At 36.4% G+C, this 17363-nt stretch overlaps 1 protein-coding gene across 1 annotated transcript in view; it reads left to right on the top strand.

Moving 5' to 3' along the window:
- Positions 1–17363, top strand: part of CUNH8orf34 (chromosome unknown C8orf34 homolog) — a 412431-nt gene that overhangs the window by 371474 nt on the left and 23594 nt on the right. Inside the window, 1 exon segment of the mRNA XM_040487647.1 lies at positions 11399–11492. Within this exon segment, the coding sequence (XP_040343581.1) occupies positions 11399–11492 (94 nt within the window).

Raw genomic sequence — 17363 nt, 5'->3', positions numbered from 1 at the left:
CTCAGAACAGCGTACCCATACTTAAACTCACACTTGCTTCCAAATACCACTCGGAGAGGAAAATGAGAGTATGTAGCACCCCTTTAAGTCCCTAACATCTCTGGTTTGCAAGCTTGGAGCTGATTGAAGTTTTGCCAAAGTCACCTGGAGAAGAGATAACGAAAGGAGAAGACCAGGTTGGTTGTCTGGGTTCAGGTTAGAAAAATCAAAATATATGGTGCAAAAAATCGGAGGGTTAGAGTACCAACTTTAAATTTCAGTTTAATGAATTTGATGCAGAGATTGACTAGAATACATTAAAGCCATTAATATTGCCAAAGAGAGGCAGACACTGTTTTCAGTGTGTACCCAAATAGAATTTCTCTTTAGGATTCTGTGGTTGCTAAAGCTCTTGGCTCAGCATTCCCTACTTGGCGGTGGCCTACTTGGTGGGCCTGGGATGGTGGGCCACCTCTACAAGAGGGGTGCCTGATACCCTTTGTAATGTGTCCTGCACCAGTCTAGCGCTGTTGGAGGAAGAAGAAAATTGAGGTGCCAGTACGGGAAATGGGCCGCATACAAGATGATGGAACTTTAATTTGTGCAGTTCTCATCTGAGAAAAAGATCCTTATGTGCAATCTAAGCATACATGTTCTACACGATTATAAATGCTTAATGTGATAACAAGGTTGAGGATTTGTGCCATTTTGTTGGAGGTTCTGGCACGGCATTGCTTCTCGGTGTGGTCCTCTGACTAGCAACACAGACAACACCTGGGGGCTTGTAAGATATGCAAAATCACACCAGATCCAAAGAATCAAAACCTGTATTCTAACCAGATCCTCATGTGATTTGAAGCACCCTAGAGTTTGAGAAACACTGTCCTAAAGTGTTCTTTCCATGTTATTTCTAGAGAGTAACTACATACATCATGCAAACCCTTCGATTTTGTATAATACGGGTAAAGAGGAAAATTTTATTAATACATTTATGAGTTTTGTTTATTCATTTACTCTCAAGAACAATATTTTTGGTTGACTAGGGCTATAAAACCTCCCCAGCTTATGAGATTCGTTACCGATTCTCAGTTTGAATTTATAAGTATGTTTATGCCCATAAGCATTTTTTTAGGAGCTCAGTATCACGTAGCTTTTTTGTGTTTTGTTTTTGTTTTGTGTTTTTATTTTTAGAGAGGGAGAGAGAGAGGGAGAGAGAAAGAGTGCAAGCAGAGGAGAGGGACAGAGGAAGAGAGAGAGAATCCCAAGCAGACTACATGCTCAGCACAGAACCCAATGTGGGGTTCAATCCTAAGACCCTGGGATCATCACCTGAGCTGAAATCAAGAGTTGGACATTCAGCCAACTTGTCACCAGGTGCTCTGACATAGTGGTTTCATCTAATATTGTTTTATATTTAAGCTCTTTTTTAAACCAACATGTGATCATTCTTTACAATAAAACTCTAAGTGTGATCTTTAAAAAAAATTTTTTTTAATCTTTCATTTATTTTTGAGAGAGAGACAGAGTGTGAGCAGGGGAGGAGCAGAGAGAGAGGGAGACACAGAATCTGAAGCAGGCTCTAGGCCCCGAGCTGTCAGCACAGAGCGGGGCTGGAACTCACGAACCGTGAGATCGTGACCTGAGCCGAAGTTGGACGCTCAACCGACTGAGCCACCCAGGTGCCCCATCTAAGTATGATCTTAATTAGCGAGCTCTTAACTTATTACTAGTTCGTTTCTTTTTGCAGATACTAATTCATTTGGTCTCTAGGAAATATATACTCAAATTCTTCTCCATGGAGAGCATGTGGAGAATGTGAGCCATAAAATGATAATTTTTTTCTCTCACGTCTACTCTTTTTTCACGTTTGTTCTCTTTCTGCTTCTTAGTAGAGTCACAAACGATAAGGAACAATTTTTATAAATGTTAGAAGCATTGAAGTTAAAACTGGGCTAGCAAACATTTGCTTTTATGTAGTATATACACTAAAACTTGAATAAACCACAGTGTTTACATTTTTAAATACATCTAACATTTCTTGTTAAAGTTTGGACAACTTTTTGCAGATCAAAGTCTGCTTTTTTTCAATTTAGTCTTATAATTAGACCAAATTATAACCACATGACACTAAGTCAATATTGTTTAGACCTAAATCGAACTAAAGAGACAATACGGTCTCTTCTACAAGCAAAATTAAAATGGAATTTCCATTCAACATTTTTTGTTGTTTAATATATTATTTTTCCAGAGTAGGATTTGCATTTTTGAGCAAATATAAAATGAGATATTTTTAAATAGTCTACTTTTCCTAATCTTCAAAATCATTCTTATGGTCAAAATTTTTAAAGAAATTATGTGTTCTTCACTTGTAAAACACTTGGTAACTCAGGTAGGAATAAGAATTTCAAGTCACAGAAATTTCAGTTTTGAAATAATACTAACAGTTATTCAAAAAATGTATAGAATTTGAAACAACTTATCAAAATCAACTGCTTCCAAAGCTTGATTGTCACACTTTTTACAGAGGGAGGGAGGGGAGGGTGGGCGATGGGTATTGAGGAGGGCACCTGTTGGGATGAGCACTGGGTGTTGTATGGAAACCAATTTGGCAATAAATTTCATATATTTAAATAAATAAATAAATAAATAAATAAATAAATAAATAAAAATAAAACATCACATTTCCCATATGAATAATTGGAAAGTAGCATAGTGCACTGCTTACAAATCCCCTAATCATGAGAGATTTATTAATTTAAATGTATATGCATCAGAAAAGTATTGTCAACCTAAATGGGTGAGAAACTATAAAGAACTAAAGACTGAAGTTAATGATTTTTTTGAAACTTTGTAAAGAGCAATTTAGAGCAGCTCCTCACGTCTGCAGGAAGCTAGCTGGTGAAGGCCGGAGGCAACACACACAGGAGTGTGAACTAACTCAAGGTGTCAAATGGCAGATTGGCAATTGCTAAGGGTGTCAGACAGGAAAAAAAGCATGTAGAGCAGGCAGGCCCTTTTCCAAATCTGTGGAGGTTGGTTTTGCCAGCTCTACGATCTGAACCGGAAAGGAGGCCGATTCTATGCAACACAGTATCTTAAAATCACTTCTCATGCCTATTTTGGCCCGTCTTGTTCTCTGAGTTGTACTATTGCGTGATGGCGACTGTCATGAAGTTCCAACTACACTTCTGTGGAAAGTGCATGCCATTATCCTGTCATAGATAAGATACAATTTACTTTTTATCATGCACAGGGATTCACTTTTCAAAAACCAGTATTTGGGGCGCCTGGGTGGCGCAGTCGGTTAAGCGTCCGACTTCAGCCAGGTCACGATCTCGCGGTCTGTGAGTTCGAGCCCCGCGTCAGGCTCTGGGCTGATGGCTCAGAGCCTGGAGCCTGTTTCTGATTCTGTGTCTCCCTCTCTCTCTGCCCCTCCCCCGTTCATGCTCTGTCTCTCTCTGTCCCAAAAATAAATAAACGTTGAAAAAAAAAAAACAATATTATTACTTGTGACATAGTTTCATTCACTTAAGAAAGGAGGAAACAATTTTTTTCAAGGAAACCCTATTTTGTCTTTGACATTCATTTAGAACTGATACATTTTGTTAAAGGATAACTTGTTTTTGTTTTTTATTTTTTAAATTTTTTTTCAATATATGAAATTTATTGCCAAATTTGTTTCCATACAACACCCAGTGCTTCATCCCAAAAGGTGCCCTCCTCAATACCCATCGCCCACCCTCCCCTCCCTCCCACCCCTCTTCAACCCTCAGTTTGTTCTCAGTTTTTAAGAGTCTCTTATACTTTGGCTCCCTCCCTCTCTAACCTCTTTTTTTTTTTTTTCCTTTCCCCTCCTCCATGGGTTTCTGTTAAGTTTCTCAGGATCCACATAAGAGTGAAAACATATGGTATCTGTCTTTCTCTGTATGGCTTATTTCACTTAGCATCACACTCTCCAGTTCCATCCACGTTGCTACAATGTTTTTTGTTTTTTTTTTTTTTTTAAGTCTTAATCCTGGTTTTCATACAGGTATAAAATGAACACATATCAAAGACTTACTCAATTCATTAATTAGTAAGGGGACCAGTAAAGTGTTACAACCAGTTCAAAGGACGGTTAAACCCTTAGATATACAGTCAAATAGGAAATGCTGAAGTTATAAAGAGATGGAAAAACTGGGAAAACTGACCAATATCTGTAGGGTACCAACCAATCACGTTCAAATGGATACAATGTATGGGCTAGAATCATTTGCAGTACTGGCAATTTCTATAAACAATGTCCATGAAAAGTCCATGAAAGACTCAGAACCTCCACAGAATCAGGAACTAGAAGGACATGCTAGGAAAAAATGATTTATTTTCCATTGTCTGTACTCAGTAATCTCTCCTCCATTTCAAAACCTTACAATTTTATCCCATAATTTCCTTGCAGAGAAATGTCACCAAATGGCATGAATTAGGACATAAAATGGAGCGCGGTCCCAGTGCACAGTGTAGTATAGCAAGTTTGTCACATAAATTTATTTTAGCCCCTTGCATCTATTTTGTAATGTTTTTCACAATACACCGTATTTTTTTAACTTCATCATTGCTTTTTTCTGTTTTCTTTTCCCAAATTCTATGAGTTCAAACTTATAGCTTCCTAAACTTATTACTTCCCTCTTCTTAGGTTTTAATTGACCTTTTACAATTCCCAAAAGAAATGGGCTGTAAAAGTATAATTTACTAAAAAATCATGGATCTCAGTCTGAGAATACAAGACATTTCATTAACAAATACGAAAAGAAAGGTACTTTCAAACTTTACTGCCATACCTTGGTGATATTGTGGGTTCAGGTCCAGACCACTACAGTAAAGCAAATATTGCAATAAAGCTGGTCAATGAATTTTTGCTTCCACAATGCATATAAAAATTTTGTTTACGCTGTATTGTCTATAAAATGTGCAATATGATTATATCTTTTAAAAGTATACACTTTAATTTAAAAATATTTTATTGCTCAAAAATGCTAACCATTACTTGAGCTTTCAGCAAGTCATAGTCACTGATCACAGATCTCCGTAACAAATAAAATATTAATGAACAAGTTTGAAATATTGAGAGAATTAGCAAAATGTGACAGACATAAAGTGAGCAAATGCTGTTGGGGAAACGGCACTGATAGACTTGTTGCACACAGGCTTACCACAAACCTTCCATTTGTGAGAAACACAATTATCTGGGAAGCACAATAAAATGAGGTATGCTTGTATTAATTTACGTATGTAAGTTATAAATGGAGAAATTTGTTTCAATGGAAGTGTAGAATTAATTCTGCGTCAGAGAGAGCAGTCTATTAAATGTACCTGAAGAGGAGGGTAATTCTGTTTTACTTTACATGCAACATGCTTCCGGGATTTTTATTTTATGTGGATCCTATGGTTATAGAAGGAAAAATGAAAGCGATTAATCCTTTTTGGAAGATAGAAGCTGATGTTTTGTGCATTGTTTTCATATTTATCCAAAGGAAGAGGGATATTCAGTTGTCTCAGCATTGGAGTATCCAATGGGGAAAGTTTAAGCAAAAGAGCATTTTTTTTTTCTCTAAACATACTGAACTTCCATGGTCACAGATGACATAAATCACTGATTGATTGCATTTAGAGAATCCAAAAATAGGCTATCCATGTGGAATAATACTACTGCTGAAGTTTATAAAGCACTTCCTCTGTTGGCAGATACAATGATATGCTGACATACGGCTGGCAGCCGGTTTCCATGTGATGCATATCACTATTCCTCAGCACTCCTAGTCCCTGGGTGTTTACATACTTACGGTGAAAGTGTTTTAGAAAAAGGATGAATGGCATTTCTTCTAAAAGCAACCCCAGAACTTGCTCTTGGGTGTATGAAACAGTTTGTACTATGGTTGAGACATAGTTTAATATTCCTCTAGAAAAATTGTTGAACAAGTTGGCACAGAACATATCAGCTCCTGTTTTTAGAAATGTTCAAGATTTCAGCTTCTTGTCCCCCTCAAAAAGTCTGATGGGTTTTAGTTTGAACATACATAGTATTTCCTGTTGACATGGATAAAGCAAACAGGTGCATTAATATTATTAAACCCTATTTTAGGGAAAACCAAAGTAAAACATTTAAATGATCTATTAATAGTAATGTTTGTACTATCCCTACGATTCCAAAAACTTACCATTTTAGAGTTCTTCCCAAACTACATGTTTTACTGAGCTAAAGTTCCATTTTTACTTTATATAATTTACAATAAACAAAGGATAACTGAATGTTTATTATCTTTTCAGGAGTAAAGCCATTAAATCTGGAAACCAATCAGTAGGATTGCTTAATATTCTGAACTATTATGGGAAAAAGTAACACAATTGACTTATTAGCTATGTCTTTTCTTATGAAAGCAGGTTTTAGTATTTGGGACCAAAAGGTAAATAACCAAAATGCTTTTTTAACTAAAAATATTTTTTCATGGTCACTTTAAAATTTTATGTTTTAAATGAGTAAGATTTAGCCATTTTGATTTTACCTTACAAAGCCAAAAGGGTATTTTTCATAGTTCTTTCTTAAACATCAGAGATTGTGTGTTCTATTTTTGGTAATTTGCAGGGATGTGAGTTCCCTCTCTATTACACAAAAATTTCTGAAATTATATTTCTGCTGTCCTGTATAGTGTTATGGGGTTTTAAAGCCAAGACTTTTTTTTTTTTTTTTTTTTTTTGCATTTATGCTGTTTCTTAAGGTATGGCCCTGCAAAACCAGATACAATAATTGAGAAAATTGAACAAAAAATAAGTTAAATTCCAAAAATAAACACTAATTTACACCTAAAATGTATATTTCAGGATTAACTATCTTTATTTTTTTCTTTGCCAGCTTTCCTTACAGTAGTTCATCTAGTGCCTCTCACAATCTGCTGGCTGTCTAAAGAATCTAGACCCAGCAATTTACCACTTGTGAAATAATGGAGGTCATCTTATCTAGTATTTTCATCTACTCCATTCCATCCAAAGAAGAGAAGTGACATGTTCTAAATTAACTATGGTAAAAGACTGTGACTCTCAACCCTGAGGCAAGGACTTTTCAGTGCAAAGCCCATCTCTTATATTATAGCAATATAAGTTTTGTTTTTATTTTTTCCAGTTTTATTGAGAAGTAATTGACATGCATCCTGTTTAAGTTTAGGGTATACAGTGTGATGGCTTGATTTATATATATTATGAAATGATGACCGCAATAGGTTGAGTTAACATCCATCATCTCATATAGATACAATAAAAAGAAAAAAAATATTCTCCTTCTGATGACAACTCTTAGGACCTACTGTCTGGAATTTAAGTTTTAATCTGATTAACAGACTATTTTCAAGTTGTTGGTACTAAAAAAAAAAGCTGCTTTTATTTTAAGATTGAAAATCACTTAAAAATGTTATTTTGCTTATTTTAATTTTTAAATAAACCTTTTTTATTTTAGAGCAGTTTTAGGTTCACAGAATTGTTGACAAGGTAGTTCAGAGGGTTCCTATGTACCTCTCACCCAGTTTTAATTGTCATTAATACCTTATATTAATATATTTGTCACAATTAATAAACCAATACTGATACATTATTAGTAACTAAATCCATACTTTACTCAAATACCCTCAGTTTTTGTCAAATGTCTTTTTTCTATTCCAAGATCCCATCTAAGATATCATATTACATTTAGTAGTGATATCTTTAGGCTTTTCTTGGTTGTGACAATTTCTCAGACTTTCCTTGTGTTTGATGATGGTAAGAGTTTTAAAGAGTACTGGTCATATATTTTGTTGATTGTTTCTCAGTTGAGATTTGTGTGATATTTTTCTCACGGTTACACTGAGATGATGTGTTTGAGAAGGAAAACCATAGAGGTCAAATTCCATTTCATCACCTCCTATCAAGGGTATATACATACTATGAATTATTGCTATTGATATTCACCTTAATCACTTGTCTGTAGATAGTGTTGGCCAGGTTTCTCCACTGTAAAGTTAGTCTTTTGGCCCTCCTTTCCATATTGCACTCTGGTAGAAAGTCACTACCCATAGCATGCGCTTACAGATTAGGAAGTTATTCTCCACCTCCTTAAGAGTAGAGTATCCATATAGATTATTTGAAATCCTTTTGCATGGTATATTTATCTATTCTTACCTATTAATTTATTTAGTCAAACATTTATTTTTGTCGGAATGGATTCATAGATATTTATTTTATATTGCATAATAACCCAATGCTATCTTATTTATTTTGTGGTATAAATTGTCCTAGATTCTGCCATTAATAGATTTTTCACTTGGCTCCTTTATCCCTTTGATATATTCCCATTATTGTGTGTGTGCGTACATGTGTGAACACTTTCTTGCTTTCTGGCACCACAAGATGCTTCAGGCTTATCTTGTATCTTTCCTGCCTCAGTCCTAGAATCAGTCATTTCTTCAAGAATTCTGGTTCTTTCATTAGAGAATGGTATTAGGAACCAAGATCTGGGTGGTAGCTGTGTTCTTTGCTATTGGGATGTCATCGCTTCTAAGCCGTCTCAGCTGCCAGAGTAGGAAGATATATGTGTCTGTTGTAACCCATGTATATATCAATATTCATAAATATTTCGATATTTGGCCTTCTGTATATGTAGTGAGCTCAACATGAGTTCATGCTGACGTCTCCAACTCTAATAATACATTATACATGGATCAGTCTAGCCTTGCTTTCTATAAACTCCCACTTCAGCAGTGAGAAATTTGGCTCCCAGCATCTGTTATCCATTTGCTTCATTGTCCAATTCCAGAATATATGTAGCTTCAGATTTGTTAACCTATATGTACATGGAAAACAACTTTATCAGTTAGTATACAGTATTTGTGAACAGTTCTTTTTGGTTTTGGTTTTACAGACTCCATTCATTTTCAAAGTTACTTAGGTTAGCACCTTATTCCATCACCCCCTTCAGTTACATTTCATACACCTGTAATGCATCTAGATGCTTTGTTAGTGTTTTGCTTTCCATCTTGGGATCTTCCAACCTCTAATTGATTTTTTGTAGCTGTGCACTGAAGAAAGTTCTCAGACAGACTAAGCGGACGTGCAAGGTGCCTCTGCCAGCGAAATAACAGTAGCAGCAAACTGTACATAGTCTTTATTTCATGTTCGCCAGGTATAAACATCAAAGAGTGTCAGTGCATGGGAGGAAAACACAAAGAGCCTCCAGACATAGACCAAGTACACATCTGGTGTTTACGGGAAAGCATGTAGGGAAGATGTGCAGTTTCAATGACGGCTAGGCAATTACAACGGTCTGTTCCCTGATTGGCTCCTGGGAGATCATGGGGCTCTGTTCTCATAGTGCTATTGCATTCAACAGCCTTGAGACCAGAACATTGCTGATGTTTCAACAATTACCCCATTCCCTCTCCCAGGGCTTGCAATACACTCTGTAGAAATAACTCCACAATATTTTTTTTCATTTGCATACCCTAAGTTTTACTCTATTGTGTGAAGTTCTATAGGTTTTGACAAATGCTAGTGTCTTGTATTTATCATTATAATATCAGAAAACTTTCACTTCTTTAAAATATCTCCTCTGATTCACCTATTCAAACCCCTGCCCCCCTCCCAAACTCTAGAAAAATTGTGACTTTCTGAAATTCTAGATTGGGACTCAATATCTCTAGAGTTAACTACCATAATCAAGGGAGGGCAGATATGATGTTTCTTTCATACAGGAGTTGTTGTAAGCAAAGTGGAAATTTAATATATAGCGATATCCACTTTCAGGAGTTGTGGGCCCTTATTTTTATCTTAATAGTATTTGTCTGAACAAAATAAACAAAATACCTCAAGTTACAGAAAAACATTACTAAAAGGGGGGAGAGATGATGGATGAATTTGAGTCATCAAGAGAGTAAATCGACAGGTCGTATTGATTTTGTCTTAAAATTTCAAAATATGTTTGAAAAGATTTTCTTAATTCATGGCTCAATAAATTTGAAACTGAAAGGTGACCAAAGTTATCCATGTCCTTAGGGACCTTCCAGATTATTTTTGAGGGAGGGGGATATGAAAGGACAATTACTATGCAGTAATTATTATGTTGGTACAATAGGCACACGGCAGAATACAGGAGTAGTTCTGTCTTCCCTGAGGAAGACTTTCAGTAGAGAGGACATCTGAGCCGTGGGAGAAGTGTCAATGTCTGAAACAGATAAATAAATGTAGTGTATTCTAGGCAGGAAGTGAAACCTCTTGGCATATCAGACAGTGACAAAATTGAGGAGCTACCTGTTAACTCTATCTGAAGTGCAAGGGTTAACTGAGGTGAGCTGGAGATGAAAGTGGTGGTACATCAGGGTGGACCAGGATGGATCACGAGGGGCTTTTGAGTTTAGATTTTATCCTGGGAATTTGGAAACCACTGTAGGACTATGGAAAGGTAACGAGTACCTCATATGACATCTTAAAAAGCCCACTCTGGCAGGAAACTGGTGGGGAGAATTAGGAAGGGTATGAAACTTGACCCTAGAAAACTCATAGATGGTGATTACTGCAGTCAGGATGGGAGATGATGAGGGTCTGGTTGAGGGCAATGAAAGAAAGCATAGAGCAAGAAGGAATTATGGGAAATATAGTGACAAAAATAAGGAAGTAAGAAGAGAAAGAAGATAGTGAAATAAGTAACACTGAAAGGTAAAGTTGAGAATGTTCTCTAAATCCTACTAATCTTTATTCTCATTAAAAGGAGTCTGAAACTTTGATAGCAACCAGGCACATTTTGTGCAATATTATATTGAATATTTCATTGTTATATTCCTAAGCATGATTGCCAGGATCTCCATAAAAATATTAATTCAGGAAGGAACAGAGTCTAGATATTTCTTCTTTTTTTTTTTTTAATTTTTTTTTCAACGTTTATTTATTTATTTTTGGGACAGAGAGAGACAGCATATGAACGGGGGAGGGGCAGAGAGAGAGGGAGACACAGAATCGGAAACAGGCTCCAGGCTCTGAGCCATCAGCCCAGAGCCCGACGCGGGGCTCGAACTCACGGACTGCGAGATCGTGACCTGGCTGAAGTCGGAAGCCTAACCGACTGCGCCACCCAGGCGCCCCGATATTTCTTCTTATTAAGACATTAAATCTTATTAAAAGGGGAATATAAAAAAATTCGTTCAGAGTTAATGGCATGTCTTTGACATGAAAATGAATTTAAACTTAGGACTCTTCTCTGTTGTGAGGAAATTCTTCTCTCTCTCTCTCTCTCTCTCCCTCTCTTTCACTCTCTCTCTCTCTTTTTCTTTTTTTGGACATATAATTCATAAGACTAAAATGTTCACCCATGTTGGTATTCATGATATGCATCTAGAGTTTAATCCAGAATGAAATTTGTCTTTGGCAGGATGAATCTTTAAAGCAATTGCAAGTAGTTCATCAGCCATGGATCTTGCCAAGTGACACAGAAAGTGAAGGAGTAGAAGCAGAACAAGATAAACGTGAGTAGACGTGGCCGTTTACTGACAAATTGTCTTCAGCTAAAGGAAATCCACAGGCAGGCATTTCCTGTTCATAACATTACACGTCTGCAAAAAATGCAGGCTTGTTTAGGGAGACCATGTAAAGATGAGCTCTACTTCAGGTTAAATGTTGATTCTGTGATGTTTTCATTGTGGTGCAGAGTCCTACGAGTTGACCCTGCAAGGAAGAGTATGTAACACCTCAAAGGAAGTGAACTGTTTTTCCTGAAGACCAACACAGAATGTCTGTTTTGCAATGTCAATCTTCTTTGAATATTGTGGAATTATAAGCAGTGATAACTTGTGATTATCAAACAATTTTGAAGTGTGTTGGGATCACCTCATCATTATTTTATGTGAGATTATCATTATTGGTTAAATGAATAAGTGCATGGACAGAGAAACCGTTGCTAAGTTCGCAAAACAAATAATAGTATCACAATATTTAAAGCATATAGAATATATAACTCTTGATTTAAATCACTAGGTTATAATCATAACAAAAAATGGATTACTACACTTTGGCATGACTCAGTGTGTGCTTTCCAGGGGTTTACTGACATTGTCAGATATATGGGCTCAGCAATCCAGATGAGAGGTTGGAGTCTGGACTATATGGAAATAACATCACTTAAAAAATAATAACATATCCAAATTTACTTTTTTAAATCAACAATAGCCTGCAGGGTGGAATAAAAATTGTAATTGATAACGTAGCTCTCATGATAATTGGTATGAAGTGATTCATTAACAATTCCCCTATGCCATAGCTACCAGAAAGACCAATATGTTACATGGCTAACATTACAATCCTGTACCCAGGGGGATCTAGCAAATTACTCTTCTGGGTTAAAAGGCCTTAAAAAAAATTCTTATCCCACTTCTGTAGCTGTAAGCTTATGTGGCCAGAGGAAACGCATCCAGGAGAGGGATTAAGAGCAGAGTGCTCAGGTGAGAACAGGCATACAGTAGAAGTGTCACTCAGCTGGCACATTCAGAAACACAGTGAATAACACAGTGACATTTTACAGATTCTGTTGGAATCTGTACACCTCCTTCAGACAAACAACTGATGAGACTCAGAAAGTGGGCTGTACTTGAACCTAATACAAAAATAAAGAGACTATTTTAAAGATCTTCAATGCAAGGGATCCTAAGTGAAATGATCTAGGATGAAAGCAGCATGAGATGCAAAGAGGAGAATACCCCCATGTAGGAAAGCATTAACAGTGTTCCCAAACTTTTATGCAAACAAATGCAAACTCCCTGTCTACTCTCCACTCACTCAAATGTACATAAACTCTCATTCTACACTTTGGATCACTTTGGTGATCATTTTCACCATATCCTCTTGAGGCCTTAATAAGTTTTGTGTTTAAAAAAAGCCCTTCATGGTAATGTGTGTTGTATAAAGACAGTATATATAATTTTGCTCTGACTGTTAGAGTCAACACACAGGTGCCCGAAGTGAGGAAGTCAAGGTGAACAACATCCTTGCAGGATCACAGTGTGTTAATTTTATGAGTGGGCGGTAGCTTACAATGAGCTGGAACTTAAAAGAACACAGCTGACCAAAAGAGTCTATTTAATCCATGTGCAAATTTAGACTTACTTTTTGTCTTTAAATCCATGTATCTCCAATCAATATTAAGTCTAAAAAATAGCTTAATAATGCAAAGGAGATAAAAATCCCCCAAATTGTCTTTAACTCTTGTCATCTAATCATATTGACTTTCTGCATATAGTTTCACATGATTTTGGTAAGTTGCAATAATTTCCTCTTCCCCTTGGATGCGAAGTCTTTGAGAGAAGGAATCTATTTTCTTTACCACATTGAGGTACATAATAAGAACTCAATAACTATCAGAAGGATGAATGAATGAGTGAATATATTTCTTTGATACTTTCTAATTCATTTATCAAGACAGTTAGAAATTTTAACAAATAAAATAAATAATAATTGTGACTGAATACTTGCAATAAACATTTTTATAGCTTTTTAAATTTTAATATTGGATTTATAGTTTAGCCATGGCTTTTGCCATATGGTCTATCAATCACTCTTAAAAAAGCCATTCCTAAACTCTCCTAACCATAGACCTAGCACCAAAAATATTTGATTTCAGCAGTGTTGTACTTGGAGGTGACCCTTGACAATGGTAAATTGTTTGAAATAAAATCAGGGTTTAAAAGTAATTAGGTAGTAATAAGAGCCATCTGGAAGTGGAATGCTAGCTAGCATTGTAGCCAAGCTCCGAGCACAGAGATGAAAATACTTTTCAAGAGCAGCATCCAACATTCAGGTGCGGGGACAAGTGTGAGATGAAGCCACTGAGGCACTAGCATCTCCACTGGTACTCGTACTCAACGCGTTTGGTTTGTGAAAGAGCTGGCAAGGTAATGTATCTACCTCTTGATTTCCTCAGTGAAAGAGAATTAATGACATAAATACATATGAACCCAATATCTGATTTAGAGTCTAGAGGCTCATATATTAGAAATTTATGAGTGAGGAAAAGGACAAGATTCATCATTCCAAAAGTAACACCTGTTTCTTGACTCAGCTTTCTATAAATTATACCTAGGTAGTTTTATAGCATTTTCTCATTTCTCCTGAGACAAAATTATCATGGCAGAAAGTTTCCAAATAATGTCAGGATCTTTGTAGCAGTGCATATTTCCTATTGCATCATTTAAAAATAAGACAGCTCAAATAAGTTTTATAAAAGAACACCTTTTAGGAAAAGATGTCTTGAATAATTAAATGGGAAGCTTTAAAAACTTCTATTGTAAATAAGATAAACAGAAACCTTAGTTAGATTTTTTTATTCTGCTTTTTTTTAAGGTATAAATCACAATTTAAAAAACCTCATGTTAGAAGTCTGTTTGTTTTTAATCTCTCAGATTATAGGGTGAAGTCACTAAATAACTCATGTCACAGGGGCTCCTGGGTGGCTCAGTCGGTTGAGCGTCTGACTTTGGCTCAGGTCATGATCTTGTGGTTCATGAGTTGAAGCCCCGCGTCAGGCTATGTGCTGACAGCTCGGAGCCTGGAGCCTGCTTCAGATTCTGTGTCTCCCTCTCTCTCCCTGCCCCTCCCTGGCTCGTGCTTTCTCTCTCTCTCTCTCTCTCTCTCTCTCTCTCTCTCTCTCTCTCAAAAATAAACATTAAAAAAAATTTTAATAACTCATGTCACAGATATTTGAATCTACTGGGATGCTGTTTGGTGTTCATATTACTGGGCTTCACTTCAGACATATTGAATCAGAATCTCTGCATGGGACTCTGAATTCTGCATTTTTAATAAACCCCTCAGGCAGACCTTGATTATTCTAAAGATTGGGAACTACTGGATGAAAAGTCCAATGAATCAGAGGGTTGTGAATTGTTTCCATAGTGTTGTTAGATTTTAGACCTTATGTCTCTAGGCTACTTTTCCCATCTGTAAGTTAAGTTTGGATGTAAAATGTGAGAATGGAGAAAGAAGGCTGAAATTTGATGGAACAAATGTGGAGTGAAATTGAGGTACAGGCCATCCAGTCGGTAGATTCATTATCTACATGGATATAAAGTCATAAAATAGCTATCGCCAACACAGCCAGTACCTTCTAATTATGTTGTGAACTTTTAAAACCTGAAAAACTAAGGTAAAACAAACAAACAAGCTAAGAAAAAGAAACAAACAAACAAACAAATGAAATAGTAGAGATGTCCAAAATAAAGAAATAAGAGTCAGAGTTAGAAGTGCTAATGCAAGTGTGACTTGTTGAGACCTAAGATATGGATTCAGGTTTTAGACCCTGGAGTCTGAGGTCTTAATAGCTGTAACAACTGGTGATTTGGCACTGGGTCTGCCTAAGGCAGGGAAGCTGGTATGAGGGGCCTGTATAAATAAAGCCTGACACCTGGGGGAACTGCCACAGGTATGAAACAGAAACAAAATACCTGTACTCTCCAACTGTGAAAAACAGGAAGAAGTTGTCTATCTGTTCTAGGCTTTGGATGAAAAATGTAAATGTGTTCATCAGAAATCAAGATCTCAGGTCTATACATCGGTGGTTGGGTCCAAATTTAAATTATGTATAGTGTTAGGAACCCAAAGATATAATAAAAAATGGGCAGCATTATTAGAATTCATATCTTCTCATGTAATAATGCAAGAACTGGGGCATTTACAACTCTCAAAGTTTTAAACATTGACTCCTGCTTAAGATGAGCTCTCCAGCAAAATTGAAGATCCTTTGTATATGCTGTGTTGTTTCTCTCTGCTTTCAAGATTCTTCCATGGCCTTTCTCTTTTGATAGAGTGATATGTTAGTGTGGATATCTTTGACTTTATCTTACTGCAGTTTCTTGGATATGTAGATTAGTATTTTCATCAGATGTGTGAAGGTTTCAGCCATTATGTCTTCAAATATTTTTTCGGACTATTTTTTTTTCATTGCTCCTTTGGGGACTCTGATTATATGTATTTTGGTACACTTGATGGAACTGTTCATTTTTCTTCTTTTTTTTTTTTTTTTTTTGTGTTCCTCAGACTGGATCTCAATTGACCTATTGTAAGTTTTTTGATTCTTTCTTATGCAAGCTCAAATCAACTGCTGAGCCCCTGGAGTGATTTTTGTTTTCATTTTAAATCCAGAATTTCTATTTGTTTCCTTTATATTAATAGTCTTTAGTTGGTGAGAATTTATTCTCATAATTTCCTTTATTTAACATGATTTATTTTAGTCCTTCAAATATATTTATAGTAGTTAAGTCTTTGCTGAGTAAGTCCATCATCTGGGCTTCTGCAGGGAGTTTCTCAGGGCTGCTTTTATTTCCTATTTAGGGGCCACAGTTTCATGTTTATTGGCATGTATGATATGATGATTTATAAAGCATCTCACTAATTTTTGGTTTGTTGCAAACTGGATACTTAATATAATATAATGTGGAAGTTCTTACTCTGGAAGTTAGACCCTCCCCCGACAGGGTTTGTTGCCGCTGTTTTTCCTTGTTGTTATTGTCCTTACTACTTTTTATTTAGTGGCTTTTCTGAACTAATCTTACAGAGTCTATATATATTTTTGTATACAATTACTTAAGTTTCTACTCAGCTTAGTAGTCAGCTAATACAGGGTACTGAGGCAGGCTATGGACACTGCAGCACTTCACAACTTTGCTTACGTAGAGCTTCTAGGTTAAGCAGAGGTGAGAGACAGAGCTTTATCAGGTTTTTTTTTTCCTGGACAGGTGCATAGTACTACACATGCATGTTGTTTTCTAGATCCTCAGGAATATGTCAGAGCTTTTGAAAGCTTGTTATGGGCGTCTCATCCACTAGATTTATTATTATTATTATTATTATTATTATTATTATTATTTTATTTTTATTTTGTAAACTCCTTGGTTGCCCCAACTGCTATCACTGCCTCAGGCAGCTGCTGTGTAAAACTATTGCCCCTAATTGTTTGTGACAAATGTCATAGGGACTGACTTTCTCACTGCGTGAACTCTAATCCAGGGCAACTAAAGAAAAACACTCAAATGAGGATTTTGCAGACAGCTTCTATATAGGTCAAATAATGGCAATTCTCTAGATATGGGACATTTGGGAGGAGCTCCAAACCCATTCTGCCCCCTCTAGTAGATCATAGCCTTCTTTTTTCATAACTCCCATCACTGTTCTTATGCACAGCTCTCTGTTCTTATTGAGATTCAGCTGCTTTTCTTTTAAAAATGTTCTGAGCCACCTGGGTGGCTCAGTCAGTTGAGCGTCTGACTTCAGCTCAGGTCATGATCTTGCAGTTAGTTTGTGAGTTCTGTGCTCACAGCTCGGAGCCTGGAGCCTGCTTCAGATTCTGTCTC

This window comes from Herpailurus yagouaroundi, unplaced genomic scaffold (assembly GCF_014898765.1).
Source record: "Herpailurus yagouaroundi ecotype Mexico unplaced genomic scaffold, PumYag 165, whole genome shotgun sequence".
Classification (NCBI taxonomy): Eukaryota; Metazoa; Chordata; class Mammalia; order Carnivora; family Felidae; genus Herpailurus; species Herpailurus yagouaroundi.
Note: the sequence above shows the minus strand (reverse complement) of the source record. Positions and strands in the feature narration are given on the sequence as shown.